The 27,069-nt window shown below is 35.9% G+C and overlaps 1 protein-coding gene across 2 annotated transcripts in view; it reads right to left on the bottom strand.

The window, feature by feature from the left end:
* The window catches only part of POSTN (periostin, osteoblast specific factor), a 36,076-nt gene extending 14,313 nt beyond the window's left edge, over nt 1–21,763 (bottom strand). For both annotated transcript variants that reach the window (XM_010131927.1, XM_010131928.1), the window contains exons 1-14: nt 21,607–21,763; nt 20,050–20,148; nt 13,689–13,753; nt 12,247–12,404; nt 11,353–11,517; nt 10,485–10,631; nt 7,467–7,608; nt 6,047–6,259; nt 5,752–5,886; nt 4,751–4,899; nt 4,065–4,201; nt 3,183–3,313; nt 280–410; nt 29–131 (exon numbers count right to left, since the gene is read on the bottom strand). In XM_010131927.1, the coding sequence (XP_010130229.1) occupies nt 29–131; nt 280–410; nt 3,183–3,313; nt 4,065–4,201; nt 4,751–4,899; nt 5,752–5,886; nt 6,047–6,259; nt 7,467–7,608; nt 10,485–10,631; nt 11,353–11,517; nt 12,247–12,404; nt 13,689–13,753; nt 20,050–20,148; nt 21,607–21,728 (1,897 nt within the window). In that variant the 5' untranslated portion in view covers nt 21,729–21,763. The remainder of the gene's footprint in view (nt 1–28; nt 132–279; nt 411–3,182; nt 3,314–4,064; nt 4,202–4,750; nt 4,900–5,751; nt 5,887–6,046; nt 6,260–7,466; nt 7,609–10,484; nt 10,632–11,352; nt 11,518–12,246; nt 12,405–13,688; nt 13,754–20,049; nt 20,149–21,606) is intronic.
* Nucleotides 21,764–27,069: the final 5,306 nt, after the last annotated feature.

Raw genomic sequence — 27,069 nt, 5'->3', positions numbered from 1 at the left:
TGTATAAATTCCATGAACATATACTCACCTGCTGGATATAGGAGTTTATCAATAACATGAATGACACCATTGGTTGCCATGAGATCAGGTTCTCTTGATTTCAGTTCATTAACCAGAAGAGTGTCATTCACCTGGTAAAGGATTACAAGAGAACACAAGTTATCAGCGACAACGAAAATACAACTCCAAACCCTAATGTAACATACAGAGAAACATATCCCATTCAGTAATATGGATTGACATGGAATGTCAAGAGAGACTTCATTTTCAACACTTAACTGTTTTCAAGTAGAGTTTCCCTCCTTGTATGGTTTTAAGAATGTTTGTCACACCAGGTTCAAAGCCACTTCCAATGAAAACTCCTTTTGTCAAGTGGTAAAGGAGAATATTCCTGAGAGCATTTTTGTCTCCTATTTAAAAAGAAAAGCAGGAGTAAAAACTAAATGGTAATGGATACTTCTCTCTGGAAATTCTAAGGCTTCGCACAGGCTTGAGCTAGAATTAAACATAGTATGAATGAAACTACCATGAAGACATACAATCTGAATCTGTTAAAATGATGAAAAAGGGAAAAGAGCAACCATAGAGCAAAAAGGCACTCAGAACATGATCGTAAAGATGCTACGAGAACTATACAAAAGAACAGAAAAACCGCCAGCATTTCCTTTTTTCTTTTTCTGTATTATCTTATTTGCTTGCAACTCTAATCAGAAATTTTTGTCCTTTTCTTAAATATGCCTCACAAATCATTTGCAAACTCAATAATTTCAGGACCACTAATTGGTTGGCAACATCAAATTTCACCAACTACATGTAAGCTCCAGACTTGACAGTTTCAGTTAAAAGGAACCATAACTAATCATTAAAATAATTATTCTCTTGTGGTAACACGTTTCTGAGATGACTGGGGATAACTCAAAACTATTTTTATACTGACATGTATTCCCATCTGGGGCAGGAGAAAGTTGCTGTCTACTTCAGGCAGCAGTTGGGGTTGGAGTGCTGGTTTTGTCTGTTCTTACAGAGAACAGATGCAGCTCAGAGAAGTCAGGAAAGGGGAAAAAACCTCCAATTCTAGGGATGATTTACATATTTCAGAATTTGACATTCCTATTTGGGAAGAAAAGAAAAAAAAGTCAACATTTTCAAGACTGTCTTAAAAAAAGAAATGGATTCTGAAGCCCAAGGTTGTGTCCTGACAGGGCTCTCTGATTCTCTGGGTTTATGGAGGTTCAGAGTCAAAGGATGGGCTGCAAGAATACCCACAACCTCCCCAGGGAGACAGGGTACAAATCAGAGCAGTTTTAAAACACATCTGTTTGCATATATTACATGGAATATTCAACATTCCATCACAAATATCATATTAGCATTACAGTCTGATATTGATTGTTATTAGGAGCTTCAGCCTTGATGAAACTGCAATGGAAATACTGTGTCTGGTAATGATTTTTTCCTGCCATCTCTTTCAGCGAGCATTTAACTTTTTCTGTTCTTTGCTTTGATCACTGATATTACTGCAATTCACTTTTCTGCTGAAATGCAATAAAATGCTCTTTTTCTACCTACTAAAATTAGCACTGAGATTTTGTGACTGGACCATTCATAGATACCATTACGTTACGTACAAAGCCTAAACATGGCCATTCAAAAGCTGTTTTCACAAACCATCGATTACCTTTTTTCTATGCCACAATAGTTACTGGTTAAAATAATCTTTGTTTTGTGTCCCTCTTACAGATCAAGTAAAGTATGTAAAGTATTTATATTCCTTTTAAAAATTACATATTTTAGGGTTTCATTTTTGTGGAGAAAACAACATAATATCTTCAAAGAAAACCAAGACAGAATTCCAGAAAGTAATCCCACATAAAATTTGGACATTCAGCTGCAAAAAAAAAAATTAATGAGGATAAATTAAAATCTCGTCTGCCAAGGAAAGTAAGTAATCATAATGATGGGAAAAGGTAGTACATAAAATCCCTTGAAAAGCAGAATGGCGAATATAATTGTACTCTTAGTTATAGAAATAATCCAAAATGGAATGGCCCTTGCATACAACAGGTTGTGAATTGAAGTCAACAAGAACAGAACTGATAAACTCAGTCTCAGTTAATAAAACTGATAGTCCAATAAAAACAGAACAATGGCATTTATCCAGTTATTTATTCAGTTCACAGCCTTGAGAGAAGCTTCATTTCATTTTATAGCTGTCTAATGTTAGTCATTTAGGCTATTTAGAAGGTAATTTAGACCACTATCATAACTTTAAATGACAGAAGGTGTAATTCAAATTCACAGTGCTTCATGAGTGAGTTAAAGGCTGGGGTTACTGCTTATCACTGCTCTGAGTTGGACTCTCAAACCATTAAGGATTCATAGGATTTTGCTTCATGACTTTAAACTTTGCTACGAAAACTGCAGGAACAGAATGTGACTGACCTTCTGGATGTGGGATTCAAGGCAACCATTCCTCCCACACTTATGCACAGCTCAGATTCACATTATTCAGATAAGCTAAAAACATTTATAGTGCTGTGGCCGCAGTCTACCTCTCTAGTGGGAAACTGCAGATTTGAAGCATTCACAGTGCATTTCTTCTCTTAAGGAAACAAAGACTGACATTAAAGAAACTACTTTTAAATCTTGATAAAAATACGAGTCTACTGTTTAAAAATGGGGGAAAATTACATAAATTGTCACTTAGCAATATATATTCAATATTTAACTTGTAGAGCACAGATGATATCAGAGATCACTTGGTGAAGGCAGAGGAGAGGAAAGATAAGAAAGTCAATACTACATATCTTTTAATACAATGGTCACAACTAGAAAAGAAATGCGACGGAAGAGACTCGTCAGTTTAAAAATTCTATACCAAGGTTGAATGAGTAAAAGTTGAAGCTTATTAAATTAATGCAGATTTTAACTTGGAAGGTAATTACACCTTGGAATAATATACCAAGAACTGAAATTTAAATTTAAATTCAAGTTGGATGCTTTGTTCCAAAAAGATATTTTTCCTATCTCCCAAGAAGGAATTAGTTCAGGAGAGTCCTATGACTTGTTCTCTGTGAAAACTAAACTGGTCTATCAGACATCTTTTGTGTAAGAAATGCACTAGCCATCTTCCCCATCAATTTTACTTTTGCTTATATGTCTCAGTTTTTTATGTTACTTACTTATCAATATATCCTTATCATCATCAGTCAATCCTTTGAAGGCATCGTTAGTTGGAACAAACAGGGTCCATTGTCCGGGTTGTGACAGAACATCATCTAAATCTGCAGCTTTCACCAGACTGAGGAAAACACTGTTTACAAAAAACAGACAAAACACAAATACATTTTGTTCAAGTGCAGGAACTATACTTGGGTCCAGGTTCCCTCTTTTTTTCTGATAGTGTAACAATCTTTAAACACTTCCGCTTTTTCCCAGAAATAAAGGTAGTGGAGGAAGAAAATGAGAAAGAAAAAACAAACAAACCAATCTTAAGTGTAGCAGACTGAGAAAAAGGATTTGAGGGGGAAAAAAATATTGGCAGGCTGTATCAGAGCAGAATTCATTGAATAAAAAACGCTACAGATCAGAGGTGAAGGGAGGATGTCAAGGCAAATTGCTCTCTCTAGGAGTATTAAGATTCTTAGGAAGGGGACAGAAATATGTACTGGAAGGGTATGCAATCATGAAGCACCCATACGGAGTTGTAGTACTAATTAAATAAACCTCCAGACTACCCTGTATTTGTAGCTCTGGATGTATCATCCAATCTCTTTTGTCCTCTTACTCCTCCCATTCTGCTGTATTACTGACATATACGCCATAAACAACCATTCTAGCAAAAAGCCTGGGCACCCTTTCAGCATACAGCTGGAGGGCAACCCTTCTTTCTCCCCTGCATCCCCCTTTTTGGTTTTGTTGTTGTTGGTTTGTTTGTTTTTAATGACCCCTGCCCTCCCTGACCCCCAAAATCCAACAATGCACACTCCACAACTATTTCTCAGACCAGTATATACAGTTAGCCTCTGTGAGAAAATCTTAGTGCTGCCAAAACTGCTGCTCACCTAAATCGTTTATCATTTCTCAGCATTTCATGCAATGTGTTTTCTGCTGGATTGATGATCTGTCGGATGACGTGAAGAAAACCATTCCTTCCTTCTTTACTTCCTCTGACCATGCATGAATTTTCAACACATACAGCCTGATTAAAAGAGAAGTGTAGCTATTCACACAATGATACACATTTAAAAATATTTGATATAATGAGGTGGATGCATACTTCCCAAAAGGCTTCTAAATTAAAAAAAAAAAATATATTCGTACGTATTTCCTGCAGTCAAATTGTGTGCTCTTGCCAGAAAATCTGGTATTGTTTCAGAAAGCAAATGTAGCAAAATCTGGAGTATGTTAATATTGTGTAAATATTTCCAAACAATTTTTTTGTTTCCCTTGAGAATATTAACTAGTTCTAAAAACTAGCTTTAAAAATTTGCAATTAATGAGTGCCAGATCTGGAATCCTCTTTCATGTTCCCAAAGAGCCTTCCATGCAAAGAAAGTTCCCATTGATAAAGATCAGATTTTCATTTTTCCCTGGCTTAAAAGCTTAAAGAGTTTTGCTAGATAGTCATAGTTGGTAAAGACTAGATAGGTAAATGTTGGAGTTTTCATTCAGCTTTTTCTTTTATTCTTTTACGACTCTTCATTTTTTTAGTTGGGACGCATACTGTTAGACAGGCCCATTCACTTACCGTGCGATACACAAAGACTCTAAGCAGTTTTCCTCCAATTGTCTCCAGCTCTTGTCCATTGTACAGTTCATTGAGCCCTAATTTCACTTTTATAATGTGATTCTGCAGGATTGTTCTAAGAAGGCGTTGATCCATCCTTAAGATGTCATCTACAAAGCCATTTAGATATTAATATATAGCGATTTATAGAGTGAATTTTCATTCAGATAAAGTCAACTGTGGATGCTATATTAAAAGACCATAGAAATACTGCATCTTCTTTGAAATGCTTGAGTTAAGGCTTGGACAGATCTGTGTACGCAGAAAATTGTCAATTGGCTTCTGCAAATTACCATTCCTTAGATTTAGACAAAAAAATTTTACATGGCCCTTATTAATTACTATAAACAATAGGGCAGATGATTTATATGCAGGCCTTCTCCATCTTCCGCATTACTGCTGAAGTTCTTACTACCACTTTTCCGACTTAATAGCTTTCCAAATTTGCTTCTGTGGTAGTGAGTTAAGTCTCACATTCCTGGGGGAAGAACAGGATGTCTATGTAGTCACTTCTACAAATATGCAAACACATGTTTCATAGTATGTTTGCATTAGTTTCTCTTTGCTTTAATGTACTGGAAAATACTAAAGTTCTTGTATAATTTTTTTGAGAATAAAGAAGTTGTGCATCTAACGCAAGTAATGCAAAGATCAAGGGACCTGGAAGTTCATTAATATCTTTTCTTTCACATAAACTATCTGCATATTTTGTATCTTATTTTAGTGATACTATTTCCATTAACAACTGATATCACTAAAAACAAGCTATGCAGCCTGATTGTTAGGTTCACTTTGTGTTTCTGCATGGTATGTATTTTGAAAGCATAAAGTATTTCTGTTTCTCTATGGCTCTCTTCTTTGGGACTTAGAACAAGTACTGGGGCTTATTTGAAAAACGGTCAAGGTAGCATTTATTATTGTTTATTTTGACATTCAGAGCGTAATCTTTTAAGGCTACTAACCTGAGAAAGCACCATTCAGAGGTGCCAGGAGAGTGTATCTGCCTTCTGGTCTTAGAGAAGATCTCAGTCCTAACTGTGCCACCAGGTCTGTAAAAGTAGTCTGCTGGGCACCCCCAAGCTCAAAGACTTGCTTTGCTGCAAATAAAGGAATAAGAAAGGGTATTTTAACATATAATGTATTCCTTTTCCTGATCTGGAATCGTCATGCTTATCCATAACAATACATCTGAGGGAATACAGGTAAGATTATAGAAAACATCTTCAGTGTAGAAAGTTTTTCATACACATCACTGACCAGAATCAGGAATTAGCACTTCATCAATGAGGTGGATAACACCATTAACTGTCACAATATCTTTGCGTTTCACCATCTTCACTCCATTCACGGTCAGGCTGTCACCATCACAACCAACTTCAACTGTGTTTCCTTCCAAGGTTTCATAGACAGCTCCACCCATGATGGCTTCAGAGCACTGGAGAGTATTTAAAATATGGAACTTCAGGAGAGCTGGCAAGAAAAGACCAAGAAGTTCATATTTAGCTTTTTGGATATATATATTCACATATAGGTATATATATATATAAAACATTCACATATAGGTATGAAATAAATTATTAGATCTACACTATTTTTAATAGTTTAATAGCTTATCTAGCATATTTGCTTATTTGCTTCCACAGATTATTTATTGAAAGTTATTCATATGGGAATTGATACTATAGGCCTCTAAATACTCTCTAAGGTCAAAAAACTTTGGCATTCCTTGAGTTATGAAAACTATACTGCTTATGTTGCAATCTGCATGTAACGGTATATAACTCAGTGACTGCAGATGATAAGCTCCAAATGGACCTCTGAGTACAACTCTATAGGCTATGCAAAGTCAGCCTCAGTTTTATATTTTTCGATGCCTTACTCTATAAGTAAGATTCCGTATACTATCCTCTGTGGGTACTAAAAGAATCAGCCAAAAATTCCCGAAAGCAAACTGAAATAAAATTAATAAAAAAGCCACAACAAAAACGCTGTGTTATTTCAGGATTCCCTTTTTAGTCATTGCCTCACATTAAAAATAGCCCAGAACTTTCCTTTCACCATTCTCCATTGAGATACTGCACAGTGACTTACTCAGGCTGTAATAAAATGACAGAGAACTTTTTAATGCAGAGCAGCTCATAAATGAGAATAGAAATGTAGCCTTCTCTTTCGTGGTGGTCCATTACACTACTGTTCACATAACAGGCTGATTCACTTATTATTTACTTTTATTGTCGTTCTAAGATTACATGTGCTGACTGTTACAGTTTGTCAGAGTATATAGTATGAATTCAGCTCAACTTGCAAGGAGGAACCTGCCTTTTGCAAGAACGTGTCTTTCTTGTACGAAAAAGCCGTATGTGAAAAAGCTATGAGAGAATCCCACATTCAGATAGCCCTGCATTTCTGGAGGCAGGAATCTGCATCCCTACTATGCAGCAGAACTATTGGAAACATCACCGTGCCTATATTCTCATTTTCCTTTAAACTGTTTTGGAAACCAAATTTTCTGTGAAGTTGAATCCTTAGGTAACTAGAAAAATCAGAGACGGGTGAAATATCTATTCCTATATGTGTGAAAGTACAGGTGCTTAATTTCAGAGCTACTAGGATAATGTAGTTTCTACCTCCTGATCCAGTCAAATTGTATTTCTCATTTGTGAAAAAAAGTCTATACCTTCAGAAGCCACTTTGTCACCCATGATCCTTTCTAAAAGTCCCCTTGGAAGTTTCTCAAAAGCTTCATTAGTAGGAGCAAAGAGTGTGTAATGACCAGGCCTTCCAAGAATATCCAAGACATTTGATGTGATGGCAGCAGCCTAGAAAATAAATTTTATTTTTTGTACTGGTTATTTAAAATATTACCAAAAGACATTATCTGTCTAGTTTCATCAAGTGTCCACAGGTATTTTAATGGTAGGCTGAGATCAGCGTTACAGAAAGATGAAAAACTGAATTGACAAAAGGAATAGAAAATTAATTTTGAGGGGGAAATGGGTCTTGATATACCAGGTTATCTCCTTAATTCAGCACACAACAATCAATAAATTCTGACAGAGGTCATGATAGGGCAGAAATTTATATTATTATGGCCTGAATTTTTAAATGAAAATGTTAACATATAGGTTTTAACAAATTAGATTTAAGAATAGTCTATCAAAGCTAATTTGCCTTTGAAATAACAAAAAATGTATTACAGGTCTATGACTAATTTGATAAAATACTAGGAGGAGGTTTGAAATCACAACAGGATGCTGGAGAGTGACCACATGACTGTCTACAGCTTCCTGAGGAGGGTAAGTGGAGAGGGAGCTGATGATCTCTTCTCTCTGGTATCCAGGGACATCCAATGGTTCAAAGCTGCATCAGGGAAGGTTCAGACTTGACATAAGGAAACATTTATTTAGAGAGAGGGTGGTCAAACACTGGAACAGGCTTCCTCGAGAGGTGGTTGATGCTCCAAGACTGTCAGTGTTTAAGAGGCATTTGGACAATGCCATTTACAACTTGGTTTATCATCATGGTTGTGGTTTAACTTGACATGGTCAGGTCTGAAGTGGTCAGGCTGTTGGGCTAGATGATCAGTATAGATCCTTTCAAACTGAAGTATTCTATTCTATTCTATTCTATTCTATTCTATTCTATTCTATTCTATTCTATTCTATTCTATTCTATCTTATCTCAGGCTTTGAGGCTAGGAAAAATTATCTCCAGGTTTTTAATCTCTGAAATGTTACACAGCTCTGGACATTAAAAAAGTAAAGTTAAACACAACTGATGAAAAATTCTCTACTTTCTAGCAATAAAGAAAAGGTAAGCAGTCTGAACTAAATAAAACCAAAATCAATATTTTAAAAAAATTTCCCTTTTATTCCTTAAATAAATCTTCTTAACTTGCTTATAAATCTGCTCTTTAGAACCTCACAATTTGGGTGTTTCCATTATTGGATTAGTCTTAAAAGAGAATACTATAACAATATGGATTTCTTTGGTGGCTGCAACCTGTCCTTATTAGAATCAAAGACTGAAGAAAAAGAACAATGCAGGAAAAGTAATCAAAGATATTGTGAGAATATATGATGGATTAAAAGGGTAATAGGATAGACTATACCAATATAGATTGTGAAGGTATTTTCTAGAAAACGAACCAAAGTCCAGATGTTTTCAATTTTACATAAGTAAAGAATTTGCTCAGTTAAATATGAAATACTATTAGCTCAACCTAAGGCAGAAAGACAAAGTGCATAAGAAACTGGAAAACTGGAAGATAGGAATAACCATCCTTGAAGAAATGTCACATTGGAGTCTCAGGACTCATTTTGTTTAATGGTCTCATTAACACATTTTCTATTGGAGCTGAAGTCATTAAAGCAGTATGAAGTGCAGAAGCACACACAGAGGAATTATCAGGCATATGTGCTACAAAGAGGGACTTCACCCTTTGAAAAGTCAGAAAGGCTGAGTGCAATGTGTTGAAACTTAAAGAAAAACAAGCATGATGCCAGCATGAATCCTGGAAACTAGCAAATGTTTTTTTCCAACAGAGTTAGGGAGCTATGCAAGTTAATATAAAAGGAATAGGTAAAACTTTATCTGGGTAACACATTAATGCCCCTTTATGGAATATGATGATTCAAGCATTGGGAAGGTGAGAACCAGCTCATGCCACAGTTACTTTCACAATCAGGCACAGCATTTTGGTCCCAGTCCTAAAAGAAATGGTATGCATTTAATTTTGTGAGTAAATTGGTTTGAATGGCAGTTTATCCCTCACAAAGGAAGAAAAATTAGTTTCTGTATGTTCTGAACTACTGTGGAGGTTCTTATCTGTGTGAAAATATCTGCTAGAGTTCACAAAAGTTAAACCCAAATAGAAAAGATACAAGAAAGAATGCACAGGAAAAAAATTAAATAACTATTTTTCAACTGGAGACTAGAAAGGATTGGCTTTTATACTCAGTTTTTTAAAGGGGTTAAGTGATGTGATGGCCTGTATCAGCAACGGACTGGAACTGAGGATTTCAGAGTGTCTTTCGCACCTTCATGCCTCTACATTTAAAATAGTTTTAAAAAATTATTTACTGGGGAGATGGAGGAGAGAAAAGGACAACAGCTATTTGCAAAACCATTGTACATTTTCTTAAACATGTGCAGCATGAAAGCCCGTTACACTAAACAGAAATATCTTCTAGAAGAAGCATAAATTAGAAACTCAGACAAAACCCCCCTCTGCTTCCTCTCTGCAAGAAAAATCCTTCCTACATGTATCTGCTGGTGTTCTGAAACTTGGTATGAGTCAAATTCTGGTATTTGTGGGTTTTTTAAATAATTTTCTAACATCCTTTCTGAAATTACTCACCTAGCACCAGACACTGTAATTTATGCTTACATGTTTCATTACCTCAGTGCTTGAAGAGAAGACACACTTTTTTTTTTTTTATGTGCAGGGACATATGTTGTCCTAATAATGTGGTCTTATTTGATCCACAAAAGAGCAGAAGCAGACTGCTTGTGTAAAATTATACTTTGCTTCTTTGTATAGCTAGATTTGCAATATTAGCTGGGGTTCTTAATTTGTTTTATTTCTGTCTCTTACTAAACTAACTCTTCTTATTTCCAGGTATCATACACAAATAGAAAACAAAGAAAAAAAACCTAAAGGATCAGAAAAGCATTTTTACTTGTGTTCACTCACTCTAAGAGATGAAAGATCATCCTCAACTTCAATGAAATCTTGAATGGTATTTCCCACAGCGGTTAGAACACGATCAACGACATGAACAACACCATTGGTAGCAATCTGGTTGCCATGGATAACCCTGGCACAGTTAACAGTAACAACCTGTCGTTGAAGAATCAAGAAGTAGAAGATAAAGCATTAATTTGCTCATATACTTGGAATCTGATTCTTACAGAATGGCAATGTATGTACTGTATGTTATGTATTCACTGTTGTTCTTTCAGTTTTTATTTTACATTTTAAGTAAAACCTTGAAAGATTTGAAATGCTGGCTAACCTGGAAAGCTAGCAGCACATTTATTCAGGCTACATTTATTTCATATTCCTCTTTTATTTCTTATTGCACTTATTCAGATTTGTTTTCCATATATGGTCAATGTGGTGATTTTCTTGGATTTTTACTGATATAACCATAGTCTGACATAAACATTTTGATGCATATAAAGCAACAAGGATGAGTGACTTGACTGGGAGATTTCCAGCATTTCTAAAAATGTTTTTTTTTTTTTCTCCAGACACATAATTGACGTGTGTCTCTTACAATTTTAAAGGCTTCTATCATGCACCATAGTTAAAATAAAAGATTAGATTTAACATTATTTTATAAACAGCAAACACCACAAATGTTTGTTAATTTATTCTTAGTGATTGGTCTACATAGCAGAAAATAATTGTTGAAGTTTATTGATTTTTGTCAGTGGCAACTAACTAGATAGATGTTAAACTTTCTACAATCCGTTTTCTTAGCTGTGGAAGAAAATAAAAGAAAGAGTAATGTCTAAAAATGAATAATTACATTAGGGAAAAAATATAATAGACTCACCCCATTAGGATAATGGTTAATGAGCAATTTCTGGTCATTATACATAGACACCAGAGTCATGCCATTCTTAAGATCTTTTGTCAACATGCGCTTGTTTACCATGTGGTGGTGGAGAGCATTATACAGTTCAATGTTTACATTGTCAACCAAATTCCTGTGAATTTCCTGAAGAAGAAAAATTAGAAGTTTCAAAACATTCTTTCAGTCAGAAAGAAGTACGTATTGCTTGACCTTACATATGCTTTCAATATACCCAACAATGGGTATTTCCTGTTAGGAGACATGGGTTTGATACCTATCAATCTGGCTCTACTTAACTGATGCTTTAGTCTGATTTGCTCACAAATGGAAGACAGCAGGTCTTCCTAGCCAATTCATCATCATGGCTTGGCTGCATGGACGAAGATTTGGGAAGGGCTTTCCCCACGCTTACTGCAAGCATGCTGATGGCTGAGATAAACAATTAATTGAAGGATATTTGATTCAATATTTATTCAATTAAAAGCATTACTGAAAGGACACCTGAACCTGACAAACTATGAAATATACTCTACATCATGAAATTGCTGGAATTTCTGTCAGTCTCCCCAAAACTATGATAATAATACTAATATTATTTCTATTTGTCATGCAAGTGCTTAAATTAGCAACACTTACAGCTTCTTAGTACTCCTGAAAATAAATTCAGATTCTCTAGCTTCAGCAATGCACATTAAACATGCAAATTGTTTTATTATAATGTTCTTTTATACTGAAAATATTTATACCCAAAATAGCAACGTTGTTTCTAGGCTACCTTATCATAGACTAGTTGCGGCAGCTAAAACATTGGTTGAAAGAGAAATGCCCTTTAACATGTGTACATGCAGACACCCTCCCCCCACACACACTTACTGAATCTAATTGTTCCCAGGCTTCATTGCTTGGTGCAAAGAAAGTGAATGATCCTTGTCCTTCAATCTCTTCTCTCAGCCTTGACATGTCAGAGTACCGCTGTGTGGAGGTAGCTCCCACAATACCAAGTGTACCATATACATGATCAATAGGAGCAACTAAAATAAGCATGAGATAAGAATACTGTAAACTCTTCAGTCATCTGGTTTCTCACAGTTGAATCTACTTAGTTTCTTTTGGTTGGACAATAGTATTGCTTTTCTGAAATTGTTTAAATCAATATTAAAACAATGTGCTTGGATTAAAATTCCAGTGTCAAAATACTCATTCAAACACATCTGCTTGATATTTATTCTTTTGATTTGCTTAACGAAAAATTAGATCAAACAAACCCAAATATTGTAATGTTTTATTTAGAAGAGTCGTCTTGTTTTGTGCCACCCCAACATGAAATAGGAGGTTATCCATTGAGTACAGCAGTAAATTGCATCTATGACCACAAAACTTTAAATGGAATGAGTCTTGTTGGGTCATGGTGGACCACAGCTCTTCTTGTGAGGCTTCTTGCTCTTCTTCCAGCATGCATTTTGTGCATATATTTGTCCAGAGAGCAAGAGTGGCCATAGCTTCACAGTTAAAAAACACTGCTGCATGAGAACAGGATTCATCTCTTCTCGTTCTAGGGATCTAGAAATGAGGCAACTGCATGCAAGCTAGTTGGTTTTGGCTCTGTTTATGGTCATGGAGAGAAACAGGCAATTCTAGACTGTCATTTACTTTATTCTAGTGTGAACATCTAACGTGAGATTAATACATAAAAACAAACTGAGCCTTGCATATGCCTAAGTCTATTACTGAATGTAAAAGAATTAGTTCAGATATAAGGATCTAAATTTATGAAATATGTTCCTCCTCAGATTACTCTTCCCTGCTGCAATTAATTTTATTTATGCCAAACAGAATAGCAAGACAGAACATAAAACAGAATACAAGAAATCAAGAATCTCTGCCTTCATTTTCACTTCTTAGTATATTTAAAGCCTGTAACACTCTTCTAATAAATAAGATTCACATCTTCTCAGGAATAGGAATAAGCAGAATTTAGATATGACCTCATGTTCTGGGTTTCTGACCTCAGTGGTATTCTTTAGGTTATTCTGGAATGTAACGGGAATAGGGGTAGAAGTACTTCTTTGGCAGTTTTGAGAACTGAAGAGACTAGCATTCCTCTCCAATCCAGCAGCTGGAGGGAGCTGGGAGATTCAAATTAAACTACATGATCATATTCAATGCTTTCTGATTTTTAACTCTGTTGGCTGTGTGCAAATGAAGCTGTGTATTCTAACGCACTAAAAGAGACTGATTTCTCAAGATGACCAGCTTTGAAAGCCTCTTATGTTGTAATGCTTCTTATATACCGACTCTTGAAAATAAGCTTGTACCTGCAGGACATCCTCTCATATGTTCCATCTTCATATAGCCAGGACAACACTCATATAAGACAGTTCTGTGGGATATAGACAAAAACACAATTATATACTTGTCCTGTACATTATTAATTTTAGCTGAGTCTAATTTTAATGTTTTCATTGCTAGGTATAAAATCTCCACATCTTCAACCTTTTTTTATCATTCAACCTTTTCTGTATAGAGTGCAAATTGGTTGTGCTTTACTAAATGCAAGGCTTTCAAATTTACAGAATGACTGCCATCATTAAGTGCCAGGAAGGAACATGGTAGGAGTTGTGGAATTCATGTAGATTTATTAGAAGATGATGAGACTAGAACAGCAGCTAAAGAAAATTAACTGGTCTGTTTTGGAAAGATTAGATGAGATTGAAGAAAGGGAAAAATAAAGTAAGTGAGGGCATTGAGAGAAACAGGTGGCAGCAGGGTTGTAAAGAAAAAAAGGAAAAAAATTAAATGGAATACAGACATTAAAATGACAAAACTACATGTAGTCTATAGTTTCAGGTACATATTGGATATAGGAAATAAACAGGAGAAGGTCCTGTGAATTGTTATGGTGATAGAAAGTGACATGGCAGAGCCTTTGTTTTTCAAGGAAGACTTTGAAGAAGCTCAGGAATGAGAGACAGAACTGATGAATAACAGACATAAAGCAGGTAATAGAGAAGGAAGCTACTAAAGACTGGATGGATGGACACAAGGGAAACTTCACTGGTAGATGTATTGAGGATGGAAACTACACTATAAGAAATCAAACCCAGAGTTGACAAAGTATGTCATCACAGCATGCACAAAATTTAGCAGTATCAGGGACAAGGAACTGTAATATAATGATGTTGATAATATATTCTCATTCTTGAATACATGTAAGCTACACATCACAGCAAATGAGGGCTAACTGATGATTCAATACTGTAACACTCAATTTAGCATGTAATATAATGACTTCTTAACTAATATGACAGAAAAAAAGCTCTACCATAAATCTGCTTGACAAATTACACAACAGTGCAAATTCACTTAACCAAAAGTGCAAATTCACTAAATTTATCACAGAGTTGATTTTGGCTCCTTGAAAGGGGCAATCCTAAGAAATTATACTAACTTATCAAAGTCTCAAACATAAAGGTATTAAGATGTTAACAAGGTACTAAAAGATATTAGACTTCAGATACTACTTTTCAAATTATGGTGCACTGCAAAGGACAAGGAAATATTGCCATCACAGTTTTACATAGTAGGATTATTTTTATAGGTGTGGCTGGTGTTGGCAGTGCTAGAGTTCTGAACACTAACTCCTTGAAGGATTTTGCTGAGTCTTTACCACTACATTCCAGCTTTTAATTTATAGACTCTGGGGGCAGCTGAGTACACTTCTCTCATTTTTCATAAACTAAAGCTGACAAAACATTACCCATGAATACATTAAAATGAACTTCTTATTCAAATTAAAAGTTGGATTTAAGAACTTCAACACGCAAACTACTCGAAGAGATTAAAAAATGAATGTAGACTTTGTAGCATTACAAAGCATGATTTTTAAAGTGGGGGTTTTGATTTTGTAATTGATACCAATTTGATAGAGCTAGTGAAGATTATAGATTTTTTTAAAAACCCTACATAGTCTTTCACTTCTCTGTGCTATGAAAATATACGTATACATACATGACATATTCACCCTCCTGCCATGTGCACTTTTTCAGCTGGGAAGCCATATATTGAAAGTATTTGTATTGTTCTTTTTAATACATTTCATTCTTTAAAACAAATCACTGAATATCTATTTTTTGGGAATGCAAAAATAGCACACAGTTCAGGCTACGTATTTTCTAGCTAATAAGGAAATTAACCTTATGCTCTTTCTCCTTGTTGCATCCTTGTCAGGAGGTAATAAAAAAAAATCCAAGTAAGAAAAATTGTGTAGCAGGAGTCAGAATGTTCTCCTGTTCACTGTGTGAACTGCTTTGTCATGAGAAAATATTTTTTCCTTCCATGATATAGAAAACATGTCTCCCTCATCCCATGAAAGATTATGAAAGATTGCAGTTTAAATTACCTTTTGGAAAAAAGGAAAGAGGAAGCAGACTTCTAAGCATAGAATAAGATATGTCAAGTTTAGTCTTGTTATCTATATCCAACAACGATACAATTAATGAAAGGCAGAAAACTGGCTAAACATAGTTAAGAAAGAAGAAGGTTTTTTTAGCTAAGCATTACAAGATCAGTGCCTTTTTACCATGTAAATTATTATGCACAGCTCAGGATTCTTTTCTGTTATCAAGGGTTACTGTAAATGGATCCATGCATCAGCTGTGCTAAACCCCCTTGATATGAAATGGACGAAAAGGGGTCTGTGTGGAGAACCCCGCAATTAGGTTAGGACCAGATAAAACTCAGTGCAAGATGCAGTTCCTCATTACCACTCTTGAATAGACACAGTACACAGGGGAAGTACCATCTCACACTGTAAGTTATCCTCATCTGTATCTCCCTGCTAGTTCAATACAGCACAGTGCCCAAGGGAAGAAAATAGTTACTCGGATAACAAGCAATACAGCATTTTTAAGTTTTGGAGGTTTTGGTGGGTTTTCTTTTAGTTTTGGGGTGGGATTTTTTTTAGCACAGAGTTGTTCCTTGTTCCATATTCCAAAAGAAAAAGGGACAGAGCAACACTACCTTACGTCCTTGTTATTCTTGGCTAACAAAGACAGTTTTCAGTTTATTCAGATCAGCTCTGTGACTCATCTGTTACTACTCCTTGCTGGCATGGAGATAAAATACTGCCAAGAAACAGTGGAAAGAATTCTGGTCCAACAGACTTTGATTTTTAGCAAATCTTTAAGTTGCATACCAACTGGAAATTTACAGAAGTGGATAGGAAGTGTAAATTCTTAAATGAACATTTAATAGATCATATATACAAGTTAGGGAGGACATGTTAACATGGAGATATTGACATGAGAAGAGCCATTGTCCTTGGATTAGCATTCTTATTACAGTTACCTCTTTAGTCATGTCTGCATTTCTGTTTTGAGTACACAGTCTAAAAATCCCATTAACAGCTAAGACTAAGTTATAGCAGGTGCTCTGTTACAGCCACAAAAGAGGGTGACTCAGGAGTTCTCAGGAATTGTATGACTTAACCCACTCTCACACACACTGTTTCCCCCCTCCAGCCTTGCTCTGTGAGCGCTCGGACAATGGTAGGACTATTAAAAGAGGAGGGAGAATGTAGATGATAGTATTGTGTAAACTTTCATGCCCGAATCCACCCAGCCCCACTACTCAACGACTTTCTCAAGTTGTCTGTAGCAGGCTTCTTGCTTAGGGACTTACTGAGGCTCTGTAAAATGTTTTACAGCTTACATTCCTCTAAATTCTAGTCAGCAAGGAGAACAAAGTCACCACCTAACTTGAGTTCAACAAATCCAAACCACCTATTGCTTCAAACTATTTTTCCTGACACATGAAAGTGTAATCACTGCATAACTCATTTTACTTCTGGAGCTCAGCAAAGTAATGAATGTCCTCTCAGATTTGTGCTGAGAGCAGACTTTCTCTCATGGGAAGACATGACATCTATCTAGGAACAAAACCACAGGAGTATGTTGTTTTCCAAAACTGAATATATTTGAGAATATTCAAGTCTCAGTCTAAGCTAGTTTCAGGAAATACCCTTCTTCCCAACGTGTCTGCAGTGGAGTAAGGCATAGTGCCAAAGAAGTCAGTAGTATAGCAAGTTTTATTCAAAAGGTGAAGTATTTCGGATGACTTGCAGCAAGTCCGCTGAAGGAAAAGGGAAGTCAGTATTATAATGCCACCTGGAGGAAAAGAAAGATTCTGATAAAAACAATAAACCTACGGGTCCCCCCAAAAATGATGATAGAGGTAGGGCAAATGACCATACACAGTCTAGTTTGAGTTGAAATTGGTCATTAGTACCATCATCAAATGCATACATATCTGCAATTTGTATGAAAAATGAGTTCTAACCTCTCTGGATTTCCTCACAAAAACAGAGCCAAAATCAAAACAGAATAGTGGTTAGGATTCCACATAGTCCATTACATTCCAAAGAAACTTCTGAGGATTTAGAATAATCAGATTGATTGTCTGCATAAGAAGTTCATTACCATTTGTGATACATCTACTCTAACTTACTACTTTCTTCTACTTCCTTAAGCAAGTAATTAGTAACCAATAAATATTACAATAGCAGGAAGCTTGGGGTGACAGCTTGGCCCATGAAAATCAGGTCTTTTCCTTGGCTCTGGTGGGTCATGGTATCATTCTTCATGTCTAGACTGACTTTAGAGTTGAGACATCAAAGCCATGGCAGCGCTTGAAAGGCAAGAGTGTTGGAATCAGTGTCTCACTGTATTGGAAGTATAACTCAGCTCCATTAATTTATGGTATGCTGTCAGAGTGCTGAAAACATCTTCTCAGAAAGAAAACGGAAGAAAACTTTGTCCTACTACATTTTCCCTTAGTGTTTTTCCTAAGGAACTTTTCCAGTAATTTGTTATGACATCTAGCATCTTTCAGGAATCTCAAAAAATGCCAAGCCTCTGACACCCAACAGGAGCAGTAGGAAATGCAGAGATCGTGAGAGACTGCAGCCATATTAGCACTGCTAGTGACGCATGTCCACCCCTTATCATTTTTTGTCCCCGCCCGCCCCCGCCCCATTCCCCAGCAGAAACCCTGCATATGCATATGTGTCTGCATAATTCTTTGTCAACATAGAATTCTTTGACTTTCTGTAAAAAACATTCAACGATTTTCATACAAGTTTACAACATCCTATAGTTGCGGTTTTAACTTAAAAGTATTCTGTTGATAAAAGCTCACTGGATTCAATGTGAGCTATGTTTAAATGTTAAAAGTCAAATAGATTTTTTTCTTTTCCTCCAGAATTCAAAATTGTTTCTGTATTTAGAAACATCTTTCAACTTAAAGAATAGACTGGAAAATGTGGATCCTGTCATGACCTGGACAATCAGGAGAACAAAATATGACTAATTGCAAATTCTCAATCACTTCTTCACATTCTTCCTTCTAATTTAGTTAGTGAAATACCGTTGACAAGAAAAACATTTTCAATAAACATAGGAATATAGAGTAAGGAAGTGATCTTCTACTGGCTATGTTGCCAACACTGTAAATATTTTTCTTCCATATTAACCTCTGTTAAGGAAGCCCTTGGCACAGACACAAAGAAATCTCTATCTCACATGACATTAACATCTAAAACAGTGGTTGATGTTCATTAGGACAGTTTTATATATAAATCTTACATTAAATGGAGTTAAGCTCCTCATATATATGATTTGCATCAATTACATCAATATAACTTGACATCTTCCCGTCTTAGGGCATACAATCTTTTGTTGACTATTCAAATTGTGTACTTAAATATTACATGTGCATTTGAAAGTTTTAGAGGTTTTCATTAAGAGTCTCCTAATACACTGTCAGAGTTGCAAGTGAAGCCTAGATGCCCTGTTCACTCAAGCCTTTCTGAAAATGTCACCTCAGACCTACTTTGACCCTGTAAGAAAATAATGGTAAAATAAAAATAACGATTTCATGTGACAAATGCTGAGAAATTTATGCATGTAATTGCATAACAACAAGAGAAAATGTGGTGCATGAGAAAATCATTCTTTTATTGTATTGGGTAAACAATGTCAGAATTAAGTAATTTAACAGAGACTAAGTGAGACAAGTGGGGCAGACCAAGTTCAGGACTGGGGGTTTGTATATCTTTACACTCTGAAGCTGCTCTGTGGCTGACAAAACAGTAATGGCTTTGACATTTTGTAGCAGAGAAGGCAATGACTCGCATTCTGAGAAGTGAAAATCTTTTCTTTGTGGAGAGTTGTATTCTCTGAACACAGCTCTGCTAAGCAGTGTTGAATTCTTTTCACTACTGGCCGGTTAGGTCCTTAGGTCCCTCCGTGTTTTTGGATAGGTCACTTAAGACCAGATCTCTTTGTGTTTAAAATAGAGCTATGAATACTGAACTCTGAGAAATATTGCTGAAACTAATAGTTTGAAGCCTCTTAAACTTAAAAGACTGCATAGTATGCCATTATTTTTGAATTTTCCACTCCTTGACCAATTATTTTTGGCAACAATTATTTGATCAGTTATCCAGGTTGTTTTAGAAGCAGATAAGGAGAAGTTGTAACCCTGTAAAATTATGCACTGAATTACTCCTGTGTCTGCATTTGAAACAAGCAGTTTGCCTCTGAGAAAATGAGAGTTTTCTAATCACACATTCTATTATCTCAGTGAATGGGGAACGGTTTTGAAGCAGAGCATACTTACGCTTTCTTTCCACAGATGGTTCCCTGGTACCAGTTTCTGCAGGTGCTGAAGTATTTCTTTTGGGTTCCCATAACTTGCTGAAGGGCACAGACATGTGGGCTATGGGTAGGAGTAAGAAACATTTTAAAAATAAATTCTGTACTTCCTTGGAAAAAAATGATATAAAATAGTGGCAAATACAGTTTCTATTGAGCAGGAGTAAGAAATGAACATCTGGCTTCGGTCCCCAGGGCAGGTGTGTTTTCAAGCAACACAGGGAAAGCTCCTGGGATTGCCCAGCTGGATTCCTTAGCAAGCCCATCCTCCCACCGAGGGCAGAAGATTCCCCTCCATTGTCGTTTGACCCTCTGTTTCTTATGGGCAGTGACTGACAGCTGTGCCTAGTCAAGCCTCCATATGCCTCATACTTTTCTCTCTGCAAAGCGAATTAATTCACAGCCAGGGCCCAAACTGTGAATACCATGAGGCTCTTTTAATTAAAGTTTTTATCTTCTACACATCTGTGCAACTGAAGGTTGTGGGGAGATGGGGAAGAAAAGAGCCTTGTTCTTTGTGTAGAAGGAGACTCTGTCTTCTGTAAATCAATCAGCTGTTTTGGTTGCCAACCATTTGGAGTACCGCAGGCACCTAAGTAAACATTCTGGGAATTACTGAGGACCAAAGGGTAAACTGACATGTAAATAAAAGGAGTCACAGATTTCAAATGAGGAATACTTTCTCCTTAACAAGGTAATGTAAAGAAGAGGAATTTCTTAAGGGCAAATTCAGTGGAACAAAGGCATTTTGTCACTAATTTTTTTACTTCTGCAATTAAAAAAATAATCTGTTCAAAAGTTAGACCATACATTTTACATCAGTGGGAAGCCAGTAAACTTTTTTATCTGAAAAGCTCAAGGTGTGGCTATGTGGCAGGCAGAGGAAATTCAACAAAGGAAGAACGGATGATAAAATTTCTTATTTACAGAACATTTTTTACTTAAAAAGACTGAAGGAAAATACATTTAGACACATGTGTTTCCCTGACATCAGCTGTTCAAATCATTTCCATGTCTCTGAACAGCCTGGCTTGTAAGCTGAACGGCTTGCTGCATTGCTCTAGTGGGAACAGAAGATTTACAGAGGACTCCCAGTATATATTCCTATGTTGGAAAGCATTTAAATATAGTTCATTATTTTCTTCAGGATGGAATAAAGAGAGCAAATACTGTGGGATAGATGTCAGCTCTATTCAAACATTTGAAAACATGTATTAAACATATCTGTTGTCTCATACATTAATTGGGAACTGAACTTCAGTGATTCTAAACCACATGTATTTTATTCACTGAGAAGTGGTGATTATAGATTTTGCCACATTTTATGAAGTTTAACAGTATTCTGTCTCCTTTTGAAACTCCCAGGAAAGTTTTTCACTTAGGAACATTTCTTCTAAAATTAATTGAGAATGATAGTAAGAATTCGTAGTGAAAAATCACATTTCATATAATGCAAGAAGAAAAGGGAGATTAAAGATTAACAAGCTCCCTTTAAAAACAGAAATAGAACCCAGTTACTTACCCTTGTTCGCGTGCCCTTATTCGACTATGAACTAAAATCTTGTCATAGTAAGCAGAAGCAGCTGCTTGTTCAAAAGCAGACAATAAAAAAGTGGAAAAGGTGAATAAGAAAAAGATCTTCATCTTTAGTCCTCTGTTGCTTCTGGCAAGTCTAGAAGAGAGAACTGGCAAAGGATCTGGAGAGCTGACAATTTATATACATATTGGAAGGTGGTGGGAGGGAACCACAGGATCAACCTGGAACTTCGTACCACCCTCCTTAGGACAGCAGCTTTTGCTGCCAGCTCTAGTAACCTAAATTAGTACCATATGTTAACCACATAAACCAATTATTTTAATCCCCAATTGACTAATTTCTTCCTTTTCACAGAAAGATTAGTATTTTATTCTGCTGACACAACAGCAGAAAAAGTTCGAGAAGTTTAGACTTTGACTTATGATTTGGTATTTATAGCATTGAAGCATCCAGAGGTCGTGATCACAGCGTGTGGTTTTGTTCAAATGTAGAGAAAGACATCTGCTCCCATGAGAACTGCACTGCTTTCCTTTGTTTCCCATGTCCTCACAGTGATTAGTTATGAGCTGTTTAACTGGTGAAGTTGATGAAAGTTCCAAACAAAACTGTTGTCAATAAACTGGAATAACATTTTTGTCTTGAGAAAAGAAAAAATAAGTTAACACAAATTCTGATTATAAGGTAGATACACAATCAAATGCAGTGTTAGAATATTCATTTAAATTCTAATAATAACAGTTGTTATTACATAATACTTTTATTCAGAGATTTATGTAATCATATAAAAATCACTGAGTATCTGAAAATTAGAATATGTACCTTTCAGTACTTATTGGTCCTAGGGAGCCATGTGTGAAACAAATGGAAGATGTAATTCTGAGTTGTAAAAGAGGGAACTGAGGCAAATGGGTGAAGTGACAGGTTCAAGCCTCCATTGAAGTGACAATCTTAAGGCTACAGGGACAGCTGGCATTGGGACTACAATCCAGGAGTTTGCAATTTTCATGTCAGGGAAAAATTCTGGTATTTATATAGAACATTTGCATATGAATACCATTTCAAGGTGTAATCTGTAGATCATATCAAATCTTTATGAAAATAAGGTGAGTTCTAATGACAATACTTTGTTGTAGTTTCTTCCTCCAAACCAGGGCAAATAGTGAGGTGAATAACTGGAAATGGATGAGGCATTGTACCAATACACCTGTGGTAAATCTCGCGTTACAGAACAGACACGAGTTGGGCAAAGAGCAGCTGGCAGAGACAATGACTATTTCCTAAACATTGTCATAGGTAACAGTTATATCTAGGCATAGATATGTAGACATTTTATAATTAAGGTCATGTTTTACATAGCCATAGCTCTTCATGGTTTCTAAGGCTAAGAGCAGGGACATATGGTCAAAAGGTAGATGGACTCCTTTTCTACAGCAACCTCTACTCATCCTACCTGCAAATGACTCAAGATAGCTGATGGGAGTACCAGCATCTCTAGACTCACTGTGCGACAACTCAGTAAAACTTCATGCCCAAAACCATCACTGTCAGATCAGCTGATGGGGATGACAGGTCAACTCTGTGATATAATATTAAAGTTTTACGAGAATGTCACTGCTGGATTCCTTCTATTCCTTTCAGAGCTTTTTATCTCTTTCCGGTCTTGCAGCAAGAAATACAGTGAGAAATATCATCTCTTAAATGTCTAGCTATGACATTTCAAGCTGCTAATTGGGTTCAGTTGATTGATTACCCTTTGCAGTTCTCAACCTACAGGTGAAAACATTAGAAGATAGTCTCTTAAATTAATTTGACAAACTTCAGAAAGTCCCAGAACTGTCCCAGTAACCTGTCTTCTCAGGAATGTCTCTCTTCTGAGTCTCTCAATCCTCAGCATAGCTCATGTTCTTCTCTTTTACACTTTCCACGTAGCATCAAAAAGTGAGTAGAAATTAATGCTACTTCAGGCACCGAGCTGCCGTTGTTTACAGAGCTATTTACCACAGTTAAAGCAGGAGCAAACTAAGCAGGGCTAGTGTTTTTATTTCCAGATTTCTGTTTCATGACCCGATTTCAAATCGCAGACAATCCCATTTGCTCTCTATATATAGTAGGCTATAATTCTTAAACTGGTAGTTCTTATTAATAATACCTTACTCTCCTCTTTTTCCTCTTGTCTTTGGACATAACAGGAACAAATAGCAGTCCTAAGACCATTCAGCTTCCAACTTCCACGCATTAATGTCATAGAACTGCCCTTTCAACTTCAGAGATATAGAAGAAATGATCTGAAAGATTGTTACATGTCAAACTTAATATTAAACATGGAGGGAGAGGTAATGAGGCAGCACACAAACTGGTAATGAAGGAATATGCAACTATAAAGTCACTTTACTTAGCCAAATTAAAGGATAAACAACATTAAGCCTTATAGCAACCATGGTGACATCACTATAGTTAATGAAGTAAATAAAACAGCATGAGGAAAAAATGGTGATCATAAGCTTGACTTCCTGAAAAAATTTGAAATCACTGAACGGATTGTTCTGGTGTAAAAATGCACAGAACCTAAAATGGATAAAGCTCGTCTTTAAATAGAAATGACTTTTTTTCCAAATGATCAATGCAATGGTAAGCATACAAACTTATAATTTAAAAACTTTCAGCAAAACAAACAAACGAAAAAACTGCAAAAAACGTCAAGAAGAAAAAAACTCCAACTACACAAATCCTATTCCTCATCTATGTTTATGTTATTCCAGATATAAAAAAAAATAATGAAGCCAAGATGTTTTGCCTGTAATATAATGGCATGATGAACAGCACACCAGAGTAATCATTTCCTAATCTGCAACTTAAATAGTGCTCTGGTTAACAAACAATTCATTCACTTCTGCTCATTGATAGTTCATTTATTTTAATTTCTTCCAAGGTGGCTATCCCACCAAATAGCTACCTTAGGGGTTTTTTCCTTTGGCTAAATACTTTGTGCAATATTATATTGCCTAAGGGTTGTGATGCTGAAATTCTGATTATAAATGTCGAAAATCTAATTATAAAAAGCATTAAAACAGCTCATGGATGTGAATTATTATTGCAGTCACAGGACTTTTTACTATCCACAGTAGAAGAAGCCTATCCATAAAGATATACATGGAGCAAGTATAGAACAAATGCTGATTTTCATCTTCCATGAAATGTACTGTGAAGAAGAAAAGCCGAAGGTATCCTCTGTTCTGAATTGTTTCCTGTATTTCTCTAGAGACCTCTAGTGGAGAGAAGTCTATACAAGTCATTTTCTCAAACCTGCATTAAGTGTTCACTCTAAGAATTTATTGTATGATAAAGGAATTTTTTTTATTATTCCTGAAGAGGATAAGTTTAATTATATGATGCAAGAATACTTGCATGCAAATATTTCGGGGTTTGCATAAGTGCCTTTACATCAAATTGAAGTAACAGAAGCATCTGTCAGATACTTGTGGCTAATTCTACTGATGATGGACAGAAATCTATCATATAAGAATGGAAGGAAATTAAAGGTTTTTCAGTTCTCCTCCCAGTTCAAACCTCCAGATGTTTCAGATAATTTACAATATGTGTCATGTGTTATATGTACTCTGTTCTTTATTTTATAACTACTTTGTGCATTTACTTTTTAGGTGCCAGTGTGTGTGTCCTCAATGGAAAGATCAAACGAGGAAAAAATTTTTAAGATTAAAAGAGAGGCTCCTTCTATGCTGCAGTTGTTGCTCGAATCCATAGGTGCCCTTGGAAACCTTGATTCAGCAAATTTGGGATTTTTGTCATTAACTTCACTTAGATCAGCAATATGTATCTGGAGTAATTTTCAGTGTCTCTTCTTAAAAACTAGTTTGTTTATAGGAATGCCATTGATATGTACCAGAAGAACCCAAGAAATGCACTGTCCTTTTGGACAAACTAAGAGGTTGACGATAATGGATGTATAAGAAAGTTAGTGTTTGTGAGTGCAAGGTGATACACCTTTAGACATAAAGGATTTAGTTGCAAAAGAGTGCTCTGATACTCACAACTGGAATATGTGGCAGGGTTTTTAAATAATGAATAGAGGGAAGAAGATTTGATCTTTACATGGATACACAGAAACCCAGAGGTATAAAGTAAATACCTAATAATATAATATAGTATAATAATAATAATAGTGATAGTGGAAATAATAATACCTTAAAGGAAACTTTATAAAGGAATAGAATCAAACTTGGTTTGACTGAAGGAAAGATCCAAAACATTAAGTATGATTCCAAGGGGATGAAGTATCACAAAAAACACTCATTGCAGGATTTCTGACGTAACTGCCTGGCAAAGTTTTGCTGCCGTCAGCTATGTCTTTCCTTTCCGTACTTATTTTAATGAAGATGAATCCATATACAACTATCACCACAAATGAGAAATGGAAGTAAACCTCAAGGAAGTAACAAAGAAAGACACGATGAAGGGTCCCGTGAAAAGGATGATCATGAGAGCACGGGTTGACAGTCACAGTCAGTCTCGTTGGGAAATTAAAATAAAGTATTCCAAGAAGGCTCTTAATTTTTTCCTCTGCTGTCACCACTATAAACGTTCTTAAGTTAGTTACTTATTTTCTGTCACATCAAGGTTTTACTTTAAGGTATCCTAACTCACTTCTGAAACTTCATGACCATGCTCAACTGATGATTTTTTATGTGATCACTTTTCAAACTAGGGTTAATATCACCTAATTTTAGCCATTTAGCAAAGTCAATGCTAGTCATTTCAGTTCTCCTTTTATCCCAGATGGGGAAAGGGCAATTCAGATTTTAGGTGCAGTTGATTTGTGTTCTGTACCTCTCTCCTTTAAGAACAGAGCAAATGAGGTGACTAGTTTGAACTAGACTCCTGACATTTAGACAGCCCAATCTCACTTGAGAAGAATCCCACCCTTTGCACCCTTCCTTGGGTGGTTTGTTTTTCAGGGATTAGATGCTTAGAAAATACTATGTTGTATAAGAATACTTTACATTAGTATATGTTTTCTGGTGATCAGGTAGGTTATTACATTTTTCCTCTGCTATATTCCAACCAAATGACTAGCCCCACAGGGCCTCTTGCTGGTATTCTGCCTATATTTTCACTTTTATTAAGGTCATTCCTTTAACCACAGCTATACTACACCTGCGGGAGCTACTGTTGGGTTTATTTATTCAAATGCTATTAGACTCTTCTCATAAATATCATTAGGTTTCTCATTGCTAAGCCATATAATTTGAACGTTCTAATGTTTCCTCATTACCCAACTCTTCCAATCTTTATGTTGCTCTTGTCTGAACTTTGCCTCCCTTGTCAAAAATCTCTCAGCCAACAAGATACACAAAACTGAAAACAAACCTCAATATGATTGTATTGTGGTTCAAAAGAAACCAGTACTAATTCTGGGATCATTTCTCCCTG

This window comes from Buceros rhinoceros, unplaced genomic scaffold (genome assembly GCF_000710305.1).
Source record: "Buceros rhinoceros silvestris isolate BGI_N320 unplaced genomic scaffold, ASM71030v1 scaffold7052, whole genome shotgun sequence".
Classification (NCBI taxonomy): domain Eukaryota; kingdom Metazoa; phylum Chordata; class Aves; order Bucerotiformes; family Bucerotidae; genus Buceros; species Buceros rhinoceros.
This window is presented reverse-complemented; position numbering and strand designations above follow the sequence as displayed.